Source organism: Myxocyprinus asiaticus, chromosome 20 (assembly GCF_019703515.2).
Source record: "Myxocyprinus asiaticus isolate MX2 ecotype Aquarium Trade chromosome 20, UBuf_Myxa_2, whole genome shotgun sequence".
NCBI classification, from domain to species: Eukaryota; Metazoa; Chordata; class Actinopteri; order Cypriniformes; family Catostomidae; genus Myxocyprinus; species Myxocyprinus asiaticus.
Genome location: NC_059363.1, coordinates 27,117,414 through 27,143,871, shown reverse-complemented (window position 1 = coordinate 27,143,871; position 26,458 = coordinate 27,117,414). Strand labels below are relative to the sequence as shown.

General features: G+C 38.5%; 2 protein-coding genes across 4 annotated transcripts in view; both read right to left on the bottom strand.

Moving 5' to 3' along the window:
* Positions 1-4,439: 4,439 nt before the first annotated feature.
* Positions 4,440-20,806, bottom strand: LOC127411264 (uncharacterized). Of its 3 annotated transcripts, XM_051646703.1 has the most exons (3): positions 20,137-20,540; positions 6,862-7,090; positions 4,440-6,494 (listed from the first exon to the last, which is right to left on the bottom strand). In XM_051646703.1, exon 3 carries the CDS (start codon positions 6,249-6,251, stop codon positions 5,301-5,303), a length of 951 nt encoding a protein of 316 aa, XP_051502663.1. In that variant the 5' UTR covers positions 6,252-6,494; positions 6,862-7,090; positions 20,137-20,540; the 3' UTR covers positions 4,440-5,300. The 3 variants fall into 3 exon arrangements, with proteins under 3 accessions (XP_051502663.1, XP_051502662.1, XP_051502661.1); XM_051646702.1 differs by lacking the exon at positions 20,137-20,540 and adding an exon at positions 20,710-20,806 and having other exon boundaries at positions 4,440-7,090; XM_051646701.1 differs by having other exon boundaries at positions 4,440-7,090.
* Positions 20,807-22,913: 2,107 nt separating this feature from the next.
* LOC127411260 (alpha-(1,6)-fucosyltransferase-like) overlaps positions 22,914-26,458 on the bottom strand; it is a 146,671-nt gene continuing 143,126 nt past the window's right edge. The window contains exon 11 of the mRNA XM_051646692.1: positions 22,914-24,358. Coding sequence (XP_051502652.1) covers positions 24,026-24,358 — 333 coding nt within the window. The 3' untranslated portion in view covers positions 22,914-24,025. The remainder of the gene's footprint in view (positions 24,359-26,458) is intronic.

Genomic DNA, 26,458 nt, shown 5'->3' with positions numbered 1-26,458 from the left:
AAATAACAGATTTAAGAGAGAGAGAGAGAGAGAGAGAGAGAGAGAGAGAGAGAGAGAGAGAAATTTACTACAGGGATATTTTTTTGGCACATTGAAAATATCTGGAGCAATAATGTCACTTTCAGTAGCATTTTTGCCCAAAGCCCTGGTTAATTTGTGACCTATGTGAGGAGGTAGTGAAAGAAGAAAAGATTGTCTAAAAAGTAAGGATTGCACCAGCTGACCTGAAGACAGTGCTTGTGAGGTGCAGGAAATGCTAAAGGACAGTGAAAACTAAATTCTAGAGAAGTGAACAGGAGCGACAGATAAGAGTAAAAGCCATGTTCTGATCTGTGAGCTGTGAAAAGCATCTAACCTATATCCCCATCCAATAGTCTAGTGTGAGAGCCATCCAATAGTTTAGTGTGAGAGCTCGCCCTCATGTCCAGATTTACAGCTGTGTGTGAATTTTGAAGCGCAATATTCATTTGGGGTCACAAAATATAGGTGGGTTACGAGTGTAGAGAGGTCTCATAGCGCACAACGAGTCTTGCCCTGTGAAGACACCCCTCTGATCTTTATTATTGTATTACTGAGAAAGAGTGAATCCAACCTGCTGCACTGAGGTAAGCACTGTAATTATGAACACTGCATCTCTGTGTGACTCCAATTATCCTTCAATATGTAATCTCTCTCTCATTCTGTCTCTCCCCTCACTCACTTATGAAAGTTATGATAGTCATAGATGCAATACAAGAAATGAAGAGCAGAGGCAGTGAGAAAATGATTAAATTTAGATTTTTAGAGTGGCACTTGCCCAGGCAAATGTCACTTCAGACACTAGGGGGTTGTGGGTGGTTGCCAGAATGTTGCTTTGCAGATGTCGAGGTCTTCTGAGTGGTTTTTAGTGCATTGCTTTGCAGCTGTTAGGGTGTTCTGGGTGATTGCCAGGCCATTGATATAAGGTTGCCAAGGTGTTCTGAGTAGGTTTTATGGTCTTACTATGGAGTTTTTAGGGTATTCTGTGAGGTTGCTAGGGTATTGATACTGGCTCGAGTCAAAAGAGCCAACCCCCACGTTTCTATAATATTCTTGTATATAGATATGTCCTTCAAAGTAAGTCTAATGGATTTCCCACCCATTTATTTGTCTTAAAGGTGAAAAGTCTGTAAGTCTGATCGCTAAGAAAAGTAATACATGACCTCTCCTGACAATCCACACAACTGAGGTATAATGTACATAGCGCAAATGGTGTGGGACGAGTTATGTGCTAAAGTTTAATGCTTAGGATTAGGGGTTAATTCATCGCTCCAACATGTTGAGACATCGTGCTTATGTGGATGGCTCAAGTTTGAATTTAGCTTGTTACATTTTCTGATTCTGTTCCCCCTTCTCTCCATAATTTCAAGTCCTCTCTCCACTGTCCCTGTAAATAAAAGTGATAAAAAATAAATACTGTAAAAAAAAATTATAATAAAATAAAATAAAAACCTGAGGTTCTCTTTCTAAGACAGAAAGTAATATCTGAGAGAAAGAAATACCTGAGGTGGGAACACACATTTGCACATGATGTATTCACATCCTTTCAATTTTTTATTTAATTATAGCATTCTCTGATCTGTGAATTAGCATGTGTATAGTTTCATATTCCAAAGATATGATATATTCATATTCATACAGCACACACACATGTGCTCCATCAACAAGAGAGTGGATGTCCGTCACATCTTCTTTGATCTTCAGTCTTCTGCAGGCTTATAAAAAAGCTAAGGGAGCCTCTGTTCTAACGTTTACAGAGAAGTGGCCAATTATGCTTCAAAGCTAAAAAAAAAATAAAAAAAATAAATAAAAATGTGAACAGTCCCCTGTAAGATTTCTCCCTGGCTCCCTTCCTATTTCCTTTGCTTTGAGTTGTTATGTCTTTTATCACATTCCCATTCTTGTTCTTCCACTCAGATGTGTGGAATGTAGTCATTCACATCCACTCAAATATACCAGCAAATTGTGGTCTTAATACTATGAAACTAACCAAAAAGGTTCACTTTTCTAAGGCTGTGTGAAGAACAGCAGCCAAGGTGTCTGAGTGTCCAAATAAGTCCACTGAGCAGTCTACTTCCTTTCAGGTTACCATTTCTTGACAAACTTAATGGATAAGCAAAATGTACATGTCTCCCATCAAGATTTACCCTGCAATCCTTTATCAAATCAAATCAAATCAAATCACTTTATTGTCACACAGCCATATACACAAGTGCAATGGTGTGTGAAATTCTTGGGTGCAGTTCCGATCAACATAGCAGTCGTGACAGACTTCCACGTTCCAAAACCCAGATGTATGAAAATAGCCATTAACACATAAGGACTAACAAGGGGAGAGGCCAGATATAATTTTCATTTTTGGGTGAACTATTCCTTTAAGCAGGTTTCAGGGGGTACTTTTAAAAACGACATATATACAGTATATAATGGTAATGAATGGGGGCATATATATGTATATATTACATTAATATATATACAGTATATACTATATATAAGATTTTGTAAAATTTTAATGTAATATACAGTTGTGCTCAAAAGTTTGCATACCCTTGGAGAATTGGTAATATATGTACCATTTTTAAAGAAAACATGAGTGAGCAGGTAAAACACATTTCTTTTATTTCTTATGGGATTCATATTCAACTGTAGGTTATAACAGAATGGCACAATCATAAAAATAATAATAATAATACAGTTCTTAATACTGTGTATTGCCCCCTTTAGCATCAATGACAGCGTGCAGTCTTTTGTAATAGTTGTCTATGAGGCCCCAAATTCTTGCAGGTGGTATAGCTTCCCATTTGTCTTGGCAAAATGCCTCCAGGTCATGCAAAGTCTTTGGTCGTCTTGCATGAACCGCACGTTTGAGATCTCCCCAGAGTGGATCGATGATATTAAGATCAGGAGACTGTGATGGCCACTCCAGAACCTTCACCTTTTTCTGCTGTAACCACTGGAGGGTCAACTTGGCCTTGTGCTTAGGGTCACTGTCATGCTGGAAAGTCCAAGAGCGTCCCATGCGCAGAATTGTCTGCCAGTATTTTCTGATAACATGCTGCATTCACCTTGCCATCAATTTTCACAAGATTCCCCGTGCCTTTGGAGCTCACACACCCCCAAAACATCAGTGAGCCACCACCATGCTTCACAGTGGGGATGGTATTCTTTTCACTATAGGCCTTGTTGACCCCTCTCCAAACATAGCACTTATGGTTGTGACCATAAAGCTCTATTTTGGTCTCGTCACTCCAAATTACAGTGTGCCAGAAGCTGTGAGGTATGTCAGGGTGTTGTTGGGCATATTGCAACCAGGCTTTTTTGTGGCATTGCCGCAGTAAAGGCTTCTTTCTGGCAACTCAAACATGCAGCTAATTTTTGTTCAAGTATCGTCGTATTGTGCTCCTTGAAACAACCACACCGTCTTTTTCCAGAGCAGCCTGTATTTCTCCCGAGGTTACCTGTGGGTTTTTCTTTGTATCCCGAACAATTCTTCTGGCAGTTGTGGCTGAAATCTTTCTTGGTCTACCTGACCTTGGCTTGGTATCAAGAGATACCCGAATTTTCCACTTCTTAATAAGTGATTGAACAGTACTGACTGGCATTTTCAAGGCTTTGGATATCTTTTTATATCCTTTTCCATCTTTATAAAGTTCCATTACCTTGTTACGCAGGTCTTTTGACAGTTCTTTTCTGCTCCCCATGGCTCAGTATCTAGCCTGCTCAGTGCATCCACGTGAGAGCTAACAAACTCATTGACTATTTATACACAGGCACTAATTGCAATTTAAAAAGCCACAGGTGTGGGAAATTAACCTTTAATTGCCATTTAAACCTGTATGTATCACCTTGTGTGTCTGTAACAAGGCCAAACATTCAAGGGTATGTAAACTTTTGATCAGGGCCATTTGGGTGATTTCTGTTGTCATTATGATTTAAAAAGGAGCCAAACAACTATGTGATAATAAATGGCTTCATATAATCACTATCCTTAAATAAAAGATATAATCAGTCATATTTTCAAAATCAATGCCAAAATTTCACAATTTCTGCCAGGGTATGCAAACTTTTGAGCACAACTGTATATACGTATATACAGTATACAGCCCCCATTCATCACCATTACATTTACATTTTAGAAAATGTTATTGTAGAGCAATTTAGCTTTTATTAAAATTAAAATAGCATGCTTTCACTGTCCACATTTTTTTTAGATTAAAATAACTAATTGTTATTAATCTATTTTTCTGATTAAATTTATTTTCAATGTTTACATCAGATTTTTTTTCATTTCCTTTTTTTTTTTTTTTTGGATAAACAACAAAATATTTATCTAACATGTGCACCTTTTATACATTTGACACTTATAGCAAAATATACACTATATATTTTTAAACAACCAAATTGTTACTCTCTGTGGCCAATCATTGCATGGACTTTTTTCTTCTTCAAGTGAATGAGTCAATATGCAAACATGAGAAAGCCAGGAAGCATCCAAATGGGGAACGTACTCTAGAGGCCAAACCATTTTTATCAGTTCATCAGAGGAGACAAATGAAAAAAGACAAGCTTTATTTAGCCTCCATTATTTGATAGTCGCAAACGGAGCGCTTCCCTCCTATTCTGTGCCTGTCACGGCGAAACAAAAAAGCTTTTTAGTTGGGAGGAATTATTTGAGATAATGTGAGTTCTCCCTGTGAGGCTCACATTTGATTTAACCTGCCTGTGAGTTGCCGTGGAGATGTGTGAGGAGGGCTTGCGTGAGCGTGTGGTGTCTCTCTTGGTTGCTGATGGGAATAAACCAGAAAAATAAAGAACACTGAGTTTCTAATGAATCTGTACTGCACCTCCACACAGCTAGTGTAAATGGAAATAATGTTTTCAAACAGCCAAGGAGGATTTTGCCCTCTTTGACATTGTTGCGATCATATGATATAGTTAAGATGGGCTGTGTGTGAGGATGTGGAGGTAGATGGTTTATATTCTCAAGCATACTGTAGCTGAATGTCATGTATCAAAGTATACACATGCAGGGTCAAGATTTTATTTCAGCATCTTTAGTTATCAACAAAGCTGCATGGATCCTTTGCCTGTAGAATTCCACATAAAGCTCTGTAGATTTCAACAGAATTTGAATGTTCATCATTCATTTATTTTTAACTAATTTACATTTCTTAGTGTATATCTAAAGTGTTACATTATTTGAACTCCATCATAGTAAGTTTAGAATTAATTTACTTATAACCTGAATAGCAGTCCCACTTTATAATTGGTGTCTTTAATTACTATGTACTAACATCAAAATACAGTACAATACGTGGCGACTTGATGTGGTTACATGGCAGGACATGGAAACATGGTGAAACAAGGTGTGGGGCGTGGTCTGGAGACCAGGGTGGAGCCTGTGGGGGGTGGAGCCATGAGAAGCTCGAGGGGCGGAGCCATGGAGAACTGGATACCCGGAGAGTAGCCGAAGACTCGAAGGGCCAGGGTGGAGCCAGAGGCAGGGAGGACCAAGGCGGCGCCAGAGGCTTGGAGGAGCAAGGTGGAGCTAGGGGATCGGAAGAATGAGGTGGAGCCAGTAGGGCTGAGGACCAAGGTGGAGCCATAGGAATGGAGGTCCCCGGTGGAGCTGAAGGATCGGAGAGACGAGACGTAGCCACAGGATCGGAGAGCCAAGGCGGAGACAGGTGACCGACAGACCAACGAGGAGCTGGAGGGACGAGGGACCCCGGTAAAGCTGACAGGCTGAAGGACCGCGGTGGAGCCGAGGGAATGCAGAGCCGAGGTGATGTCGAGGGATCAACAGGCCAAGGAGGTGTCCAGGGCTCGGAAGGTCTAGGCGGAGTCGGAGGTTCGAAAGTTCTCCGTGTCTGGGATTTCTCAGAGGGCGATGATCGAGCCGGTGGCTTGGGGGGAACCGGCTGATCAGGAGAACTCAGGGTGGGCACAAGGGTGGGAACCAATTCCAACTCAAATAGCCCAGTGAGAAATGGCTCTGGAACGGACGAGGTTTGAAACGCTGGCTCTGGGATGGACGAGACTTGGTTCGTTGGCCATGACAGATGTGGGCGTTGGCTCGTTGACCGTGGCAGGCTTGAGCATTGGCTCATTGACCAGAGGTGAGCTTGAGACATTGCATGGAGCAGACTGAAGCTTGGCTGTGACAAGGCAAGGAGCAGTCTCAGGCGTGGTTGTGACATGGCATGGAGCAGAACGATTCGTGGCTGTGACATGGCATGGAGTAGACTCAGGATCTGGGGCAAAAGATGGCACTAGCTCAGCGGCCATGATGTGGGACTCTGGCTTGGCGGTCATGACATGGGACTCTGGCTTCCTCATTAAGGGAGGGCAATCTCATTAAAATCGACAAGGTAGCAAAGACCACAAAACTCCGTGACATAATCCTCCAGGAGGCAATTCCCCTGGCGTAAATGAAGAAGCTGGATTGCTGGGTTCATTTTGGTCGGTCAGGTATTCTGTAACGTAGGCGAAGAGATGATGAAGACGATGATGTGTGATGAATTCAAGTGCAGTTTATTATCAATCGCGAAATCCAAAATCCGAAACTCCAAACGTGAACAAAATACAAAAACATGAACTTGACATAACTTGACTTGACTAAACTTGACATGACATGACATGACATGACCGATCCTACAATGTTACATACACAATACCTGACCATGTACAATGGCAAACATGAGGCTTAAATACATGGACAAGGGAGAAACGTGACAATGATAACCAATGACAAGACAGAACTGATAACAAGGTAACAAGACTCAGCTCAGTTTTTAGCTGAGATCTAAAAAAAAATTAAAAGATTCAATAACGCATACTTACCAGCATTTGCCAGCTTCTTTCTTTCTTTCTTTCTTTCTGCTGCTGAAATTCCTTAGGCTCTTCTTTGTTGTCTCTTCTGGCAATATTGTTGCAGGTGTTTTTGGCTTCTCGTTGTAATGAGTCTGGGTCTTATTTGTTCTTTGTGAGGTTTAGCAGCAATGTATCTGCTTGTCCTCTATAACTTATTATTCCACTTTGTATTTCCTTGTACCACTTTTCCTTTTCTTCCCTGCAGACAGACCCACCCATCCACAGACAACACACACACAAGGTCCTTTATTATTTATTTGTCAACTCCACCCCTCTTTTGTTACTCATCACTCTTTGGGTTCTTTTTAACTTTATGTGGATCTCTACATTTCACCATCCTTTCATCTCTCTTGCCAAAATTCTCCTATCTCTCTCCTTGTCCTTCTCTTTATCTTTTCTTCTTTCTTTCCTTTTATCCCTCACCTCACTTCTCACATCAGCCCCTCATCACTAATCACTGTTGATGTGAAGTTAAATGTAAAAAAGTGGTACATTCAACAGGAGGGAAAGTTACTTCATTTAAAGCTTGCCCGACTGTCACATCCATCACTCTGTGTACAGCATGGCTACTCATCTCTGCCCCATCTGATTAATCATTGCGGTCACATTATGGAGGCAGCATTATGTGAAATGGGCTCAATAATTTTTTTAAAGATTCAATTTAAAGTATTACTCTTCATCCATTACAAATAAATGCCAGTGTGCTCATCATTATGGTGGCCTTCGTTAAACAGGATATAGAGAGATGTATCACTGACTGATATTAGAGAGAAAACTTCTGCCCACTCTACCTGATTTGCTACCTGTGCCCACCTTAGAGATTGTGTTATCTAGGTACAATACACATGGTTCCATTCCTTTTTCATCCATGTGTCTAAAATGAACATGCATTTCTGTATGTTCCGTGAATTGGGAAATATGATTTAAAGTTAACATGAAATCAAAATGGACCCTATTTACTTTCTTAGGTAATACAGCTTTCTGTGCACGATTCATCAGTGCATGTTATTTCAAAGAAAAATCTAAATATAATCACATGTTGTGCCCCTGCAATGACTTTTCTTTTATTTACATATATATATATATATATACAGAATATTCAGCTTCAATTGGAAATATGTCACATTACGAAAGTAAAATGGGTTGTTCATGCTGTTTCATGTTGACTTTACAGTAAGAACAGAATTCGACAACACTGTCTGCAACAGTTCTCTAACTCCCATAGAAAATAAATTGGAAGAACAATTCTGGCATGCAGGCAAAACACTACCTACTGTAGGTGTCCTGTTAATGACAGGTTTGACTTTACTATGCTCAGATTCAGAGAAAATGGAGTGAAAATTTGAGATGTTTTTCAAAAGTCAGGATAAAATTCAGTGGGGAATGCCAGCCTAACATGTTCAAGGAATAAGTCTGATGAATAAATGAATGTTTTCACTTAAGTCTTCTCAGTGCAGCTTGTTTTGAGTTGATCCACAGTGCGTACAGACGCCACTGGTTGATCGCATACAACTTTAAAGATACGTGTTGATACAGCTTGAATGGAATCGTTTTTAATGCTACCAAAATGTCATAAAAACGGTTTGTTTCATGAATCAAACTACTTGTTTATTATAAAACAAAACTGTAGAATATTTTTAGAAACTAAGACATTTTCTCTACATACACAATTGATGTAGAACGTTGCTCAGAGCGACTGATCCAGAATCTTTTCTAATCCCATTATACCAGTTACAGAGAGCTGTAACACGGAGCAGTTCAGCTGCATAAGTCAGTGAATTGAGCGAGTATTTCACTCTGTGTCATGGCCAGTGGAAGACTAGTCTTATAATCCCTCTGCCTAAACGCGTTAACTGATTTTTTAATGCAGTATGTATAACACATGAATCAACCGCATTTCACTCAACCGAATGTTGGCCTCATATTACGTTAAAACACGAAATGCGCATGCCCGTTAGTTGATTGGCAGGCGATGTCTGTATCTAAAAGGTGATTTGCTCTTTTACCTGCATGGCGGGACTTCCTTTCTACATCCATTAACTGTTGGGTGCTAGAGCTTCTTGGTTGGGCGTTCCAATTTCTCCCATTCATTTAAATAGAAGTGACTTGTCTCTGCTAAATAGTCTCTGGCCTCACACTCTATAGAACAACAATGCTAATCATGCACTACATCTCTTCCCCGTAGTTTGCACAGTTTTACTCCTGATTAGGTGTACAAAAGCAACGTGTTACTTTATTTAAAAAGTTACTCCGATATTATGGTCTAAAATAAAAAATATTGCGTTACTTTACTCGTTACTCACGAAAGTAATCTGATTACGTAACACAATTAATTTTGATTGTAATCTGTCCTGTGACAGATGGGTTTGGCTCAACTGTGCTCAGATTCACAGAAAACAAGTGAGGCTATGTTATAATCCACATTTGGCTGAACAATCAAAAAACTTTTCAGCCATTTTTCAAGGTTTCAGTGTTGGTCTAGTTACTGCATTTTGGTATTGTAGGGCAATGTAAAGATCTAGTGCTGCTGAGTTGCTGTTTCAGTACTCTGAGATTCAGCTGGCCCCTGAAACAAACCATCGGTGTGTGTGTGTGAGTGTGTTTGTAGTGGTGAAATGTGGACAGAGGGAGAGAGATGGCTTCATCATCTCTTCACAGTGTCTCTCTGTCCATATGTTCACAAGCACAACCTCAGTACACTACAGTTGGAATGAAACACTGGAAACAGCTGTTGAGTATGTGTGTGTATGTCAACCCAAAGGAATTACTCAACAAAGTGAGAGCTCCTAAATGCTGAGTGTCAGCATTGGTTTAGTGATTCGATTGTTTGTCTTTTCTCTCAATCGGTTGGGGATGTGATGGATCGTGGGGTTTGTGTCAGCTGAGTAAACAAGTACATTTTAGCTGCTTCATCAACACTGAGTGAACTGCGTCTAGCCCTGCCAACAACAGAAACCACACAGACAAAGAGCAACTATCACAAAGAGTTTTTTTTTACATTTTTTATAAAGTTGTTATTTAGCAGACACTTTCATTCTAAGCAACTTCCAGCACACCTACAATAGGGACAATCCAACTGCTGGGGGTAAGCGACTTATTTAAGAGTACAATAGTTATAGCTCACTCCTTGTGGGACTTGATCCAGCAACCTTCCAGTTTTCAGGCCTGACCTTTAGTCATTGTGGCACCACCATAACAAATTCCAGAAACACACTCTACAAAAGTATGCAAATGCATAGGCAAAATGCTTGGCCAATGTGGTGAAAGTGTGCTGTTCCAATTGTACACGTTTAACATGCATTCTTGCATTGAGCCCCAGTCACACAAGAAATTATTTTGGACATTGCAACGGAGAGGATATGATGTCACGTTTGAGGGTGCCTGGTTGTAATAAATAATAAATAAAAAAGAACACATAATATTATGTTCAAAATATTAAAATATACAATCTACTCACTTTTCTGCAACAATAAAAACATCCAGCTTTCTTTGTATTTCTTCCCTTACAAAAATCGAGAGTTCATGGCAAATTTGCCACAATGTCAGTACTCAAGTGGGTGATAGAGTTAACTTCCAATGTGTCACTGGATTTGTTATTTTTCATATAGCTAGCTTTAAACATGTCTACAGTTAAAGAGTGGGTGCCATTGTTTAATCAATAGGAGAAAGAATAAAAGACATTATATTTGGCCACTGATTTAGAAAGATTCTCTTTGCTTTTTTTTTCCTCTTCTGTTGTTCCGCCATGACAGTAATGATTTGAAAGCTGAAACTGACCATAGAGGAAGACATTTTGTGTGAATGCCTGCTGTAGCGCCCCATGTGGTAAGGCTGAGAATGCACCATTTACTTGCGTTGCATCTAGACTGATCACACTGTGAATTCAGCAACAGGAGGTTGAAAGTTCTGTTGCTGAATTCAGTCTGTGCTTAATGAAATTTGAACCACTGCTCCTAAAGGAAGCTGGAAGTGTTGTTTAGATGAAATGTCCAAAGAGTGATGCCAAAAGCAAGTTATATTTTTTGTTGTATGTAATATAGTCAACAGGAAAGCATAATTTATTAACCAAACTCCTTAACTCAAACCCCAACCCAAACCCTGACCATCAGTGGACTAATAATGTAATTTTAAAGCGAACATGCAACCTCTGAATTGCACTCACCATTGATTATGTGAACAAAATTACTTCCTGGTTTCCACTGGACCAGAACCAGTATCTCGTTATGAACATGATTACTTCCTGGTTTCCACAGGACTAGACCAACGTCTCCAAAAAAATTCATTTTTTGAGTGAATCATCCCTTTAAGCAGGCCAACAGTCATTCTGTCACTTTTAAACCGGCAAACTGTAATCTTAAATTGAGCACTGAACACAATAGGCAATGTTCTCTTCTGAACATTATCTGAGGAACGTTTCCCATAGACATGTAGGAAGATTCCTACACATATGGCTAATTGCTGACCTTATTTGTATTCGTTCAGAGTGAATGTATTGTACTAGATCCTAGATCCATTCTAATAAAATGAAAGCCAGCAATCTGGAAAAAAGAGCATATAGCTCTGTTAATTAGAGTTATAACCCCATTTTCTCTGTCCATTTGTTCTGGCAGGAATGAACAGACTCAAATCAACTGATGTCATCATTACAGCTTTTTGTACTTGGCAAACATCTTTGTCCAAAGATGACAGACCAGAGTCTGTCACCATGTACTGTAACAGATTACTTTTAAAGGGTCATATCATATTTTTTTTAGCTATTTTTTTATTGTATTACTGAGGTCATAAATTACTTTTACCCAAAAAAAGGTACTTTTTTTTTTAAATACACCTTCTTATTTTAACTTATCATTTTTCATACTGTCCCAATTTTTTTCGGAATTGGGACAGTTCCTTTTTTGTTTCTAGTTTTTGAATTGGGATTTTTAAGAGACAGTCTTTTTGGACTGGGGAGGATGTTTTGATGTCTTAAAGTTACAGTAGGCCTATGTTGTCATAGTATATTAAACTCTTATTTCAAAAGATCAAGGAACATTTGATTTTTCCATTTTCCATGTTGGTTCTTTGAGTGAGCCCTGCAAACCCCACGGGTCTATAGAGTCTTTCCCCATGTAACAGGTTTCCCCAGTGGAGCCCGCAGAGGCCTTGATACTGCAGTGTCAGCACAGCTCATCTCATTATAGCTGTCACCACAAGGGCACACCACTTGTCCTTTCTCACTATTTCAAAAATCTCATCACACAGGCTCTGACAGCTCTGCAAGTGCAGCTCTCCTTCCTGTCAGTCAAGAGCCATTACAGCTTCACGTTCAGACGGGAAGATCTGGGCACTCACCCAAAGAACAACTGTATGAGTTTTGCCTAAAGAGCAAGTTTCTGCATCCATAGTGGGCCAGCAGATTGTCAGAACACAACCCTCATCAATTATTCATAAAAGACGTTAAGCCATCTCGTCTCTGAGATCAGCAGAGAGTAAGAGGAGAAAAATAAGAACTCTGTCCTTCCTCAAAGTTAGCAGAGATGAGACATTTCATTTCAAGCACATCAGTTGGAGAGCTTCAGTGTAAAAATTTAAATTATGTCATAGGCTTTACAACATATGTAAGCCTCAGTCACCATTCACTTTTATTCAATGGAAGAAAGGTGTAAGTGAATGGTGACTGAGGCTAACATTCTCCGTAACATCTCTCCTGAGCTATCCCTTTTAATTTACGGTAAAAACTTGCAGCTGTGGTGTTAGGTGTGGGGTTAAATTCAGTTTAAAATAAATTGCATTATTGTGGCGAATTAATAAACCATTGATTAGACAAAAGTGGCTCAAGAACTCAATATACGGTTTGATTTATTCTCATATCAATGAACAAGCCTACAGCTGACAGCAATCTATTTTGCATTGAGTTCGTCAATGTGTCGGGTTCTCACAGGACGCGTTCTTGCGTTCCTTCTGCACTATTTTTAACTGTCATTCTATGTACATGTGCATGCCTCAGACGGACGCATTTGGAGCATCTCACTAGTATTCGGCATCATATACAGCGCATTTTTAGAATGCTGTGTCAAGTTAAAAGTAGTGGAAACTTTAAAATTGCGTCTCCTGTATTCAGTGAGTGGTTCTCATTCTGTGGCTGCGCTGATTGTGAGGTTTGTTGAGGCCAACTGCCACCTATTGATGCGGCTCGTAAAAACAGATGTTCTTCAAGCTTGAATTGCTCGTATGGTTGGAAAATCCGTACTTTTATTACGGAATATACATACGCATCAGGGGGCATAATTAATTGCGATTAATGCATTCTTTTTTATATAATTAATTAACATGTTAAATCGACAGACCTGGTTAATATACCAACCTATTTCAACTAAATAGCTTTGTACCTTAAAATATACTGTTATAACCACCATAATAATGCAAGATGACCACATGATGTCACAAGTTCTTTTAGACCAAGTTCAGGGTCAACCACACAAAGGCAAAACAGTATCAGGGCATGTGATAGAGACCAAAGCATTAACAAGGAGAATGACACCGGAGAGAAGCAATGGCGTTCCAATTTTTTTTTTTCTTTTGTAGGAGGTGCAAAATGTACAAAATAAAACAGAGATTAAGAGCAAATAAAACCAATGTAATCTAAAAACAGTCTAAAAGCTATACCTGTTTACAGTACTAGAGCAGTACCCAATCCCCTCACTAAACAATGGAGGCCGGAGTTTCCATTGCGCTAAAATAGTGCTAGCAACCTTGTCCATGAGCTCCAAACACTGGTCTTCCATATTATTTTTCCCCCAGTGACAGCTGGCTTAAATACAATATTTTCCCGCCATTTCTAATCGGACCATGCAATTATTTTAAATTAAATGAACCCTCACCTTCCCATTCTTAAATACAGTATAATTGAATAAATGAATACTGTATTTAATATTTTTTTTAAAGTTGCAAATGTATGTAGCTAATGAAAATCCTTGAAATTATCACGTTTGAGACAAAATATTTATTTGTCATTTTCATGTGATTATATATATATATATATATAAAAATTCAATAACTGTCCAGTAAGTGAAAGGATAGTATTTGGTGTAGAAAGCCCCCCGTTGCAGGGACTATTAAACAAATTTTTCTTAAGTAGGTCGAATAGATTTTTTATGAAGAATGTTCAAAGTGGACTCAAATTAAATGGATCAAATCACAATTGAGAGTCATTTGTTTATATGATTATGAAATGTCAAATATGATTGAAATTAACAGGAAATGGTGCACCATTTTCTGAAGTGATATATTGAATAAGCATGATCTTAATTTGTTACTCAAAACAGCATCTTGCTTTCTCAAACTTATTTGCATTATTTTTCAAATTTGCACTATAACTATTGCCCCGTTATCAACACGATATCTCTATAACCCCCCTCGCACCTTTTTAAAAAACTGAATTTTAATCAAAACAACCTTCTATTATTATTTATTTTCACACAAATTATGCTACATCAATATTCAATAAAAAAAATATAATATATTTTTTTTCCTGATCTTGATACATTTTGCGACTGAATGTTCAGAACATTTGCATTTTAGAACGTGTCTGTTTCCACATACAGAAGCTCATACAAATCCACATACATGCACAGTACACTTCCTCATAGCTTGTATCGAACCATTTGGAGCAAGCCTCTCTGTTCCTCTAAATTATTCATCCTAAAAGAATGCTTTAGCTTAGCTAAACTCCTTTTAGTGCCAAAAAATTCTCTCTCTGTCTCTCTCTCTCTCTATCTCTCTCTCTCACACACACACACACACACACACACACACACATGTTGGTGCAGCTATCATTATGAGGACTCTCCATAGACATAATTATTTTTATACTGTACAAACTATAGATTCTATCCCCTAACCCTAACCCTACCCCTAAACCTAACCCTCACAAAAAACTTTCTGCATTTTTACATTTTCAAAAAAACATAATTTAGTATGTTTTTTTAAGCGATTTGAATTATGGGGACACCAGAAATGTCCTCATAAACCACATTTATAGCATAATACCCTTATAATTACCAGTTTGTAATCTAAAAAAAGTCCTGGTAAACCACTTAAACCTGCCCCCTCATGGCCATCCAAGACATATCTGAGTTTCTTCCTTCATCAAACAGAATTTAAGATTTTTAGGCCTCCTCCTTTAAACAGTGCAAGTGAATGTACTCCATTTTTTGATGGTCCAAAATGCATATTTAGGGCGCATCAAAATAATCCACATGACAAATAAAGTTCTTCTGAACCCAAACGATTGATTATTTTTAGAAACAAAACAATACTTATGTACTTTTTAACTACAAATGTTGGCTTCCGTACATCTCTGTGACGTGTGCTCATGAGAGGGATGACGTAAGCTCGTTGGTAAGGTCGTGTTGGTATGTTTCAGTTCATATTGAAATCTCTTTCTTTCGATTGTAAACTTTTGCATCTTGGTCAATCTAAGCACAGTATGAGACATTGTTGAGATATCTTCTAATCATTTGTGATTACTAGGTTTTCTACCACAGAACAAGATCTGAGAAGCAGGAGAAATTCTCTTTCCTCGGGGGGAATGAAGTTTGCATATTTATTTCATTAATGTTACTAACCGACATACACAAACATGCATACACAGCAAAACCAGAAAATCCATTGCTATTCATTGCTGTTGTTGCAACCATGAATGAATCTTTTTCTTTTTGAAACCCATATTAAAAAGACAGGCTTAATTTACTTTAATAATAATAATAATAATAATAATAAAATCTTTAGCAGAAGCCCATAGCAACACCACTGACATCTCACCTCCTGACTGTGCTCACCAATGACTGCAGCTCAGTTATTGCACACTAAAGAATTCTGTCTAGTGAATTTACTCTACTGAATGGCTATTAATGTCAATGAGATCTGGACAGACTCCTCATCCCAGTGGCATGATATTGCTGGTATATTATTCCACTGGAACATTTATCATATTTATGGGAGTCACTGATTTAGATATGAGAATCTGCCATAGACTTTAGTCCTTTTGTGAATTCGGTGACAGCTGGTTGAAAGTTGTGCTGCTGAAATCAGTCTGTGCTTACTGAAGTTCGAAGCACTGCCCCCAGTGGCTGAAACTGAAAGTGTTGTTGAACGTATGGCCATGTGCGATCTTCAGTTTCCAGGTGAAGTTTTCACATGGTGGCGCCAAATGCGTGTTGTATTTTATGAAGGAAATGATGTAATACAGTGAAGAGCAATGCATATTTTATTACCTATACTCTAAACCCCATACCCCAACTCTAAACCTAAACGTCAGTGGAGTAAAAATGTTTTTTGTAGAGCAAAAATGCAACCTCCAAACCACTTTGCTGGTTTCTATGGGACCAGAATGCGTGTCTCCAAAAATGTTCAGCAGCGCTAGAGGGAAAAATGATCACATTTAAATTGATGCAATAATGTCTGATAGGGGTGGCGTTTGTTAGCAACTCAGCAGAATGGGGTCGATTTCAGGGTACATGAACATTTGTTAGCATCATGTCGATTTCCTGTAATTCATGGTGAAAGCACAGCAGGAGATACGCCAGAGTCATTGGTTTGATTCTTAAGGAACACTTAAACAGAAAAAATTTACATTTTGAATGCACTTGGATAAAATGTCTGCAAATGCATGAATGTAAATGTTAAATATTTAACAAAGTATGCAAAAACAACTGCAATTCAGTACAATTCTCCTCTGTTTTTTCATGAGGGCATATAAAGGAAGAAGAGATTTAACATTCTCACAGGGGAGACGGAAAAATGGGTTCTATACTGCAAAAAGACTCTTCAAAAGCAGATGGAAAATGAAATGATAATAAAACCCACTCATTTAGCACACCTAACACCCAGCCGCCCACTGAAGCATTCACACATCCTCACACACTTTTTAACAGCCTCATTATTCAGCTCTAACCAGTCGGCAGTTGCAGCAGCTGAACCAGAGAGGACCCTGGGAAATCAAGCCTTCAGGAGACTGTTCCCTTTCCCCTGCTCCATCACTCTCTGTCACATAACTCTGACTTTTCCCTCACTTCTCAAACAAGGACAAAGCTTTCTCACAGGCCAAACACTAATTAAAGTAGACACACACATACAGGTGTGGATGACTCCAGTTTGTACCAGATGTGGCAGATAATCATTGTTCACTTGGAGAGAGAGAGAAATTAGAGAGTATATTTACAAATAATCATTCTCTTTTCCCCTGGATGCTGTGACTGGACCACAGTCAAATCCACATGTCAAAGCTGCAGCTTTTTATTTCTTTGCTAAATGTGATGACTATGAAGCTATTTGCACACACCAGCACAAATATACCTACACTACAGTAAAGCTTTTAGTAAACATAACTCAAAAAGAATCAAGAGCATGGGTTCTGTAAGTGTTTTCTCTGTCTGTAATGCACACTATAGAATAATCCCTCAGAATTCAATAAAAAAACATTTCTCACATCACCTACAGACAGAGGCCTTTTACCCTGCATACGTTTCATCTTCATTCACCTCTTCACCCACTCTCTCTCTCTCTCTCTCTCCTGTCAAAGCAGCACAGCTCCTACACACACTTTTTCTTTCAGAACATATTTATTCAAGTGTCAGAGAGTGACACCTTAATTATAGTGGATGGCCCGCAGTCTCAGAGACAGTGGCAACTCATTCACAGTCTTTATTTCTCACTGACTGCTGGAAAAGGTCACGGCAAGTGCTCAGTTTTATTCTTTAGTACCGATAGTAAACGCCAGCGCTGGCTTTGGTAAAAGAGCTTATGAAAATGGAATATTGGTGGAACACTTGAATGAATGAAAACACACAGATCTATGTATTCACACACGCACTTATGCACATGCGAGCAAACACAGTCCATTTAATGAAGGTCCAAATGACAGACAATTACTTCTTTTCAATGCAGAATCCCCCAAAAAGCTTTTAAAGGAACAGATTCCATCTGCTGTCTGATGTGGTTCAGTGATTTCTCATTTACGCCGTTGACAAAGTAATTTGTCATTTCAAAGCATCCATATGACTCGCTGCCAGTTGGCTGAGAGGAAACGTAAAGGGAAGTTTAAGCATTTGATATAGTTTCTAGAAATGTCAGAGAAACAGAAACAGCTTCATATTCATTGTGAAGGACGGCTTACAACTAAACAGGTTTGTTTTTGTAAAATCTGCATTCAGAGTAAAGAAGCAGGGAGATATACACTGGCTCACCTGAAGCCAGCCAAAAGTTTGGAATACAGATTTTGGTCTTATGGAAAGAAAGTGATACTTTTATTCACCAAAGTGGCATTCAGCTGATCACAATGTATAGTCAGGACGTTAATAATGTGAAAAATTACTATTACAATTTGAAAAAAATGTTCAGAACTTCTTAAACGACTTCAAAGAGTTCTCATCAAAAAATCCTTCAGGTGCAGCAATGACAGCTTTGCAGATCCTTGGCATTCTATCTGTCAGTTTGTCCAGATACTCAGGTGACATTTCACCCCACGCTTCCTGTAGCACTTGCCATAGATGTGGCTGTCTTGTCGGGCACTTCTCACACACCTTACAGTCTAGCTGATCCAACAAAAGCTCAATGGGGTTAAGATCCATAACACTCTTTTCCAATTATCTGTTGTCCAATGTCTGTGTTTCTTTGCCCACTCGAACCTTTTCTTTTAGTTTTTCTGTTTCAAAAGTGGCTTTTTCTTTGCAATTCTTCCCATAAGGCCTGCACCCCTGAGTCTTCTCTTTACTGTTGTACAGGAAACTGGTGTTGAGCGGGTAGAATTCAATGAAGCTGTCAGCTGAAGACATGTGAGGCGTAATTTCTCAAACTAGAGACTCTGATGTACTTATCCTCTTGTTTAGTTGTACATCTGGCCTTCCACATCTCTTTCTGTCCTTGTTAGAGCCAGTTGTCTTTTGTCTTTGAAGACTATAGTGTACACCTTTATATGAAATCTTCAGTTTTTTGGCAATTTCAAGCATTGTATAGCCTTCATTTCTCAAATCAATGATTGACTGATGAGTTTCTAGAGAAAGCTGTTTCTTTTTTGCCATTTTTGATCTAATATTGACCTTAAGACATGTTAGTCTATTGCATACTGTGGCAACTCAAAAACAAACACAATGTTAAGATTCATTTAACAAACCAAATAGTTTTCAACTGTGTTTGATATAATGGCAAGTGATTTTCTAGTACCAGATTAGCAATTTAGCATGATTACTCAAGGATAAGGTGTTGGAGTGATGGCTGCTGGAAATGGGGCATGTCTAGATGTGATCAAAAATGACTTTTTACAAATAGTGATGGTGCTGTTTTTTACATCAGTAATGTCCTGACTATACTTTGTGATCAGTTGAATGACACTTTGGTGAATTAAAGTACCAATTTCCTTCCGAAACAGCAAAATCTGAACATTATTCCAAACTTTTGGCCGCCAGTGTAGCTTAATCTGAAAACACTTACTTTGAAGAGTCAAGCACACAGTAAATTGCTTTTATTGCACACTTAAATGGAAAGTTCACCCAAAAATAATGAAAATTATTTTAAATTAATTCTGCCATCATCTAGTCTTCATGTTGTTCCAAACTCTTGACTTTCGTTCATGGAAAAATGGCACTGATGGATGCAAATACGCGTTTGATAAGAACGGCCAAAATGAGTCAACAATATGTCAATACGAACTCCTCTGAAGTCATCTGATAGCTTTGTTTGAAGAGCAGACCGTTGTTAACTAAAAATCTTGACTTATTGCCATTCAAAATTTGCATGATATTCATGTGAAAAGTTAATTAAATTAAATTTGTGCTCAGTTTCTCTCCTTATACTGTATGTTGCATTATCCCAAGAAGACGTGGAATATAGCGCAAGTTGTATGGACAACTTTGATGGTAGGCCTACCTTTAGGGTGCTTTTGTGTCCTTTTTAGCCTGATAAAGTTCCTATTTACAAATGAAACACTGACAGAATTTTCCATTTAGAAACTATCCCTTTGATGACACGTGACCAGCTAACTAGCTACATTTCTAAAGATTTAGATCAGAAACACACATTTTTGCCTTAGTATGAGAAACAAAACATGCAGGAAATAAGTTAACCATCTTGGGTTTACATAGGGAAGCTGTGGTTTCTGACAGGTAATTTCAACACACACTAACTGATAAATGACTGCAGAGACCATGACGAAAGTCAAGCACACTTTTTAGTCATAGCCTTTACGCCTTCAGACAGAGAAAGGCTTACCTTAAGTACACATTGACATTCAGTAACTGAGTCGAGATTGATTTAGGAAGGAATTATACTGTTCTCTATTCCCTTCAAATCTCTATTCTATAGTCCTGTGTCTAGAGCGGAAAAAGACAGATGGAGAGGCAGAGCCGAGGACTAGTTGTAAAAGTAAAGACGTTTAGGTTGTGAACCGATAAGAGACGTGCTGCAATTTCTCGGCGTGTCGCAGACACTCAATATCTTAATCACCCACGCTATCAGATCTGCCCAGCTGCTAACAGCGCTAAAAGCCCAGACGTTAGAGGACCAGAAACAGGCTGTTGCAGCCAACATGCAAACTAATGCCAACAAGAGAGAGATATGTGGGGGTCTTTGGCTGTTAATTGAGGCTGCAGGCAGACTGGGCGCTAATTATTCTAGAAAACATATTGTATAGAGGCAGTTTGTCAATTTCTGCTTTTACAAATGTCCTTCATTGAAGCAGTTCATCTTATGTCTCCTAAAGAATTACAGCTGCTGTTTTGTAAATATCCAGTTTCTTTAGAGATAGTTCACCCTAAAAAGACAATTCTGCCATCATTTACTCACCCTCATGCCATTTCTTCTGAGGAACACAAAGGTAGAAGTTTACCAGATGTTTATCACGTTCTTATCTCACTCATACAGATTTAACTACAAATGACACCAAACGGCATTGTTCCTGTGTCTTTCATAATCAGTCGTCATGTGCAATTTTTGAATATGCAGAAGTGTTAATGACATTTGAGAGCTAAGATGGAGGACAAGATTTTCATTGAATACTGACTTAAATATCTAACATGATCAGATAGGAAATTGGTGCGTTAGTTCCAAATTTTTTGCCAATAAAATTCGGATGCGATGTGACACATTCCAGACAAGTGCCACCGAGAATCACATCCCTTTTGATTTCCAACTAGATACCACATCTGTTTTGGTCTTGTTAGGGTTAGGTTTAGGAATATATTAATGTGAATGTAAAACTCAAATATTTCATTTAAATTATCATTACTTCATGTTTTGAGTTTGAGCAGTGTGTCGCGTGAAGGTGTGCTTGCACATGACGGAAATTTGGAAAGCATAGACTAACATTTAGCTGAGAAATCATTCAACCTCCTATCACCAATTTTCCCATTAGATCAGTCTAAAATATCAATCTGTAATTTTATGGTTCTTATAGTTCTTTTATGTCCATTATGAAGCTTGATAACCCACTATATGCTTTTGTCGACTGGAAATGTTTTACATCCTGCTTAAAGGAATGTTCCGGGTTCAATACAAGTTAAGCTCAATTCCAAATTGGGATTGGGCATTCCAAATTGGGATAAAAAAAATAAAAAAAATTGAGGTTACAGTGAGGCACTTACATAGGAAGTGAATGTGGCCAATGTTTTGAGGGTTTAAAGGTAGAAATGTGAAGCATATAATTTTATAAAAGCACTTTAATTAATTCTTCTGTCACAACTCGTGTATTATTTGAGCTGTGAAGTTGTTAAAATTGTAATTTTTACAGTCATTTTAGGGTTTGTTGACATTACATCATCATGTTAACAAAGTTGTATAATTGGCTATAACTTAACACAGAAAAGGTTAGTAAGTGATTGTATCACACTAAAATCATGTTTACATGCATATTGCTTATGTCCTGTGGCTATACTTTTGAAACAGTGTTTATTTTAATGTTCAAAAATAGGCCCCCATTCTCTTCCATTGTAAATGCCTCACTGTAACATCGATTTTTGATTTTTTAAAGAAAAGGAGTTCAAAAAATGTTTTGTGGTAATCAATATTAGGCCACAAATGCTGTTGATTGAGCTTAACTTGTATTAAACCTGGAATATTCCTTTAATTTCTTTTTTTGTGTTCCACAGAGAATCAAAATCATACTGACTTGGAAAATGAGAGTGAATAAAATAGCTTTTTTGAAGAAAACGATTTTTAAAAAAGTTGTCATATAGAATGAACATGTTAGCTTTGAGGGCTTAATTTTTACGCACTGGAATCAGTACACAGTGTAGCACCAAGGAACACGACAGGCAACAGACAACAGATCCAGTCTTCTGATAGCAGTATTCTTATGAGAGCCTGCAAAAAAAGAAAATCATGATATCCAGCATTTTAGAAGCACCATCTCTAGAGAACTTGGAGCTTGTTTTCTTTTGTTAGATTTTCCCATGTGCACTGCTGTTCATTAGTAAATCAAATGAATAATTAAAAATACAAATTTTATTAAAATACCAGCTCAAAATGTGCTGAGGTTTAATTAAAGAGATCAGCAGGTGACCTGTGTTCAGGAACACCAGAGGAAACATCATCCTGATTGGTTTACTGCTGGGAGCAGATCTCATTTCCAGTACTGTAATTTGGGTTATGACACACACACACACACACACACACACCTACATCACAATTTACAATTAGTTGTTGACAGGACTGAAAATCTCCACTCTTTAGGGTACTAAACCCGCAAAAGAAGGGGGCCCATACACTAAGCTTGTTTATGCATATACGCATACAAAGATGCATACATACAGAGCTTTCTCTGGTTGAGAGAAGGCCCAGAGAGCGCAGAGCTGTAATCTAGACAAACAGATTGACTACAATACAAAAATAGTTGATTTGTTTTACATTTTATTTGTTTTTGATAATAGTTTTCATAGTTTGGATGAATTCTGAATGAATGAAATGTTGAAAATAGTAATTATAAAGAATCAGTATGTGTAAGTGTGACTGAGAACTCATACACACCATCACTTCACAAAAACACAAGCAGAAACTCAGCATGGCCGATCAAGTTTATTTGATCTGCTTACCAAAGACAATGCCCGCGAACATAAAACAATGAACGTTTCCTTCATAATTAGCTAAAATTTATAATGACATCAAATGCCATTTTTGCCATAATTATACTTTCTCTTCTCATCATTATTATTAATAATATTAGTATCATTATCTTCATATTAAGTGTAATTTTCTTATCTTTTTTGTATTTTAAAACTCAATAACATGACATGATCTCTTAAAAAACATGATGGAGACATGGGTGTGGATAAGACATCACGTGGAAACAAGGAGTGTAAATCTGTGGAAAGGCTGGTCCGTAAGGCTCCAGAGTCAAAGGTGAGCGTAAAAGTGAACAGTTTGCCCTCATAGGCACCGTTTTCCAATCCGCACGCTTCATAAACACACATACGCACGCACGCACAAACACATGATAAAACTGACAATAAAAAAACAGCATAAGTCACCTTTAAAAGCACAGTATGGCATTGGAAATTAATAGCTCATGGGTGTAAAAAGGAGAGTCAGTTGGCGACGCGATGGCTTGAGTGGGCGAGAAATGAGTGTTGTGAGGCTAGAGTAAAGGATGCCATCATTGTGCACGAGGAGGTGAAAGAGCGTAAGAGGAAAGAGTAACCGGGTTTATAATTCCTTTTTTTTCTTCTTGATCAGTTTGGAGTTGATAAAGTCACTTCTTCCAGTTGTATTCTTAAATAAATGTATTCAGTTCCCTTCATTACCCGGAAATTAATTATAAAGTTCCTACAGTACAGTGCCTTCTGTTTGTGTTGTCTGAGTTCATCCTCTTCATTCCGTTATGCTTTTTTTCCATTATTTTTTGTCATCCTCAACCCTGACAGCATTTTCAGAGGGACTTTAGGTCTAAGCACCATGGTAAGGAACTTGTCTAGAATCACATAAACAACCCCAAGACAACACACACACACACTTGTACACAAACACTCTCGCATACCCACACTCACACACACACACACACACACACACACACACACACACACACACAAAGTGCATTCCCATCCAGATGGTTGGGAGTTCGTTCCAGGGTTTCCTCATTACAGTACATGAGTATGTAAATTGTCTCTCTCTACTGCTTCTTAAGCTGTTTGTCCGCCTCTGGGTACGTGGGATACTTCACTGTCTCGATTTTCTCTTTGACTTTATAGGAGGGATAGAGGCCAGTGCGGCCCGTTTTGCGGTTGATGCCCTTGGAGTAGCCGTCCCAATGGTTGCCCGCTACACCGATCACGTCTCCGGGCTCTAGAGGGATGTCATCGCTGTTGCGTGGTTGGTGAGGGTAGATGGCGATCTGGTTGTGGGCATTCTGCCCGCCGAAGTAGTAGATGTCATCCAGCGAGTAGAAGAACGAAGAGGCGTCCGGGTGGAGAGTCTGCATGATCTCGTAGGCCACTCGACACACCTGCACAAGGGAAAAGAAGACAAGCATTCAGATGTTGTTTCCAAGCAGAACTGTTAGCTTTTGTTAGGAGAGTGGAGTTGAAAAGATGTGCAGGTGTACCTGACAAAGATGAATGCACTTTACAATGGTGTGATACAGCAAGTGTTTCTCAAAAAAGATGAATATTAAGGATTACTGAAATAAAGTATCCACAGGCTGTTCACTGACTGTTTGCTCACAAAAATCAAGAGCTTTCTCAAATTTGCAAGTTGCAATCTGATTAGCTGGCTTTATGTAATTTCCAGGAGTTTGAAAGATATTCTAAGTTTTATATGAGGTTTGTTTGAGGAAATCCCATTTTTGTTTTCAGAGTATTGTCTGGGAAATAGTTGTACTAAGGTTGTAAGGATTAGAGGTATACTGATATATCGGTTTTACCGATTATTGTGCCGATAGTTGCTTTTTACTAATCGGCAGCGATAGTTGCCAATAGTGTTTTTCCTTGGTGTTCCGGCTTAGTTTTACTGAATAACAGAGGCCTCTAGAAGTGAAACAAAAACAATCACAGACATCTTGTGGAGTGACAATATTAATTCATTTTTTTGTCCTTACATCAATTCATATTTTGTTATTTTGATTAGATAATCAAGTGTTCTTAAATGAATCAAGGGCATGCAAAGAAAAATGCGACTCATATCTTATGAATAATAATAAACCTTAGTCCTCATTATACCTCATCTGGTGAAATATATAATAAAATAACTATTTTAATAAAATATCTATTTATCTAATTCTTTCAATCTGGTAAATATATACAGCTGAAGTCAGAAGCATTGCCTTTAAATTGTTTAGGGTCAAACCTTTGGGTAGCCTTCCACAAGCTTCTCACAATAAGTTGCTGGAATTTTGGCCCATTCCTCCAGACAGAACTGGTGTAACTGAGTCAGGTTTGTAGGCCTCCTTGCTCAACACGCTTTTTCAGTTCTGCCCACAAATTTGTCTGATTGAGGTCAGGGCTTTGTGATTGCCACTCCAATATCTTGACTTTGTTGTCCTTAAGCCATTTTGCCACAACTTTAGAGGTATGTATGGGGTCATTGTCCATTTGGAAGACCCATTTGTGACCGAGCTCTAAATTTCTGGCTGATGTCTAGAGATGTTGCTTCAATATATCCACATAATTTTCCTTCCTCATGATGCCATCTATTTTTTGAAGTGCACCAGTCCCTCAAGCAGCAAAGCACCCCCACAACATGATGCTGCCACCATAATGCTTCACTGTTGGGATGGTGTTCTTCGGCTTGCAAGCCTCACCCTTTTTCCTCCAAACATAATGATGGTCATAATGGCCAAAAAGATACATTTTTGTTTCATTAGACCAGAGGACATTTCTCCATTTCTCTTTGTCCCCATGTGCACTTGCAAACTGTAGCCTGGCAGTTTTGGAGCAGTCGCTTCTTCCTTGCTGAGCAGCCTTTCAGATTATATCGATATAAGACTCGTTTTACTGTGGATATAGATACTTGTCTACCTGTTTCCTCCAGCATCTTCACAAGGTCATTTGCTGTTGTTCTGGGATTGATTTGCACTTTTCGCACCAAACTACGTTCATCTCTAGGAGACAGAATGTGTCTCCTTCCTGAGCGATATAATGGCTGCCTGGACCCATGGTGTTTATACTTGTGTGCTATTGTTTGTACAGATGAACGTGGTACCTTTAGGCATTTGGAAATTGCTCCCAAGGATGAACCAGACTTGTGGAGGTCCACAATTTTTTTTTCTGAGTTCTTGGCTGATTTCTTTTGATTTTCCCATGATGTCAAGCAAAGAGGCACTGAGTTTGAAGGTAGGCCTTAAAATACATCCACAGGTACACATGCATTTAGGAATTGTTATTCTGTAATAGCTTTTGTCCTGAATGAGATCCTAACTGAAATTACTATGGTTACCATAGTTATGGTTACCATAGTTATTATTATGGATAAGATAGAATTCTAATGTTAGGATCTTTCTGGTGGTTACACAAAGTGGTAATCACTTAATCTGATTCAAAGAGTAGCAATTCTTTTATATCTGTCAAAGATTCAATGCCATAAACTTTGCAAGCTTTGGCAAACCTAA

What these genes read in the sequence shown, in the direction of transcription:
- LOC127411264 (XM_051646702.1), bottom strand. Translation starts at nt 6,251, where the DNA reads ATGTCACAGCCACGAATCGTTCTGCTCCATGCCATGTCACAACCACGC.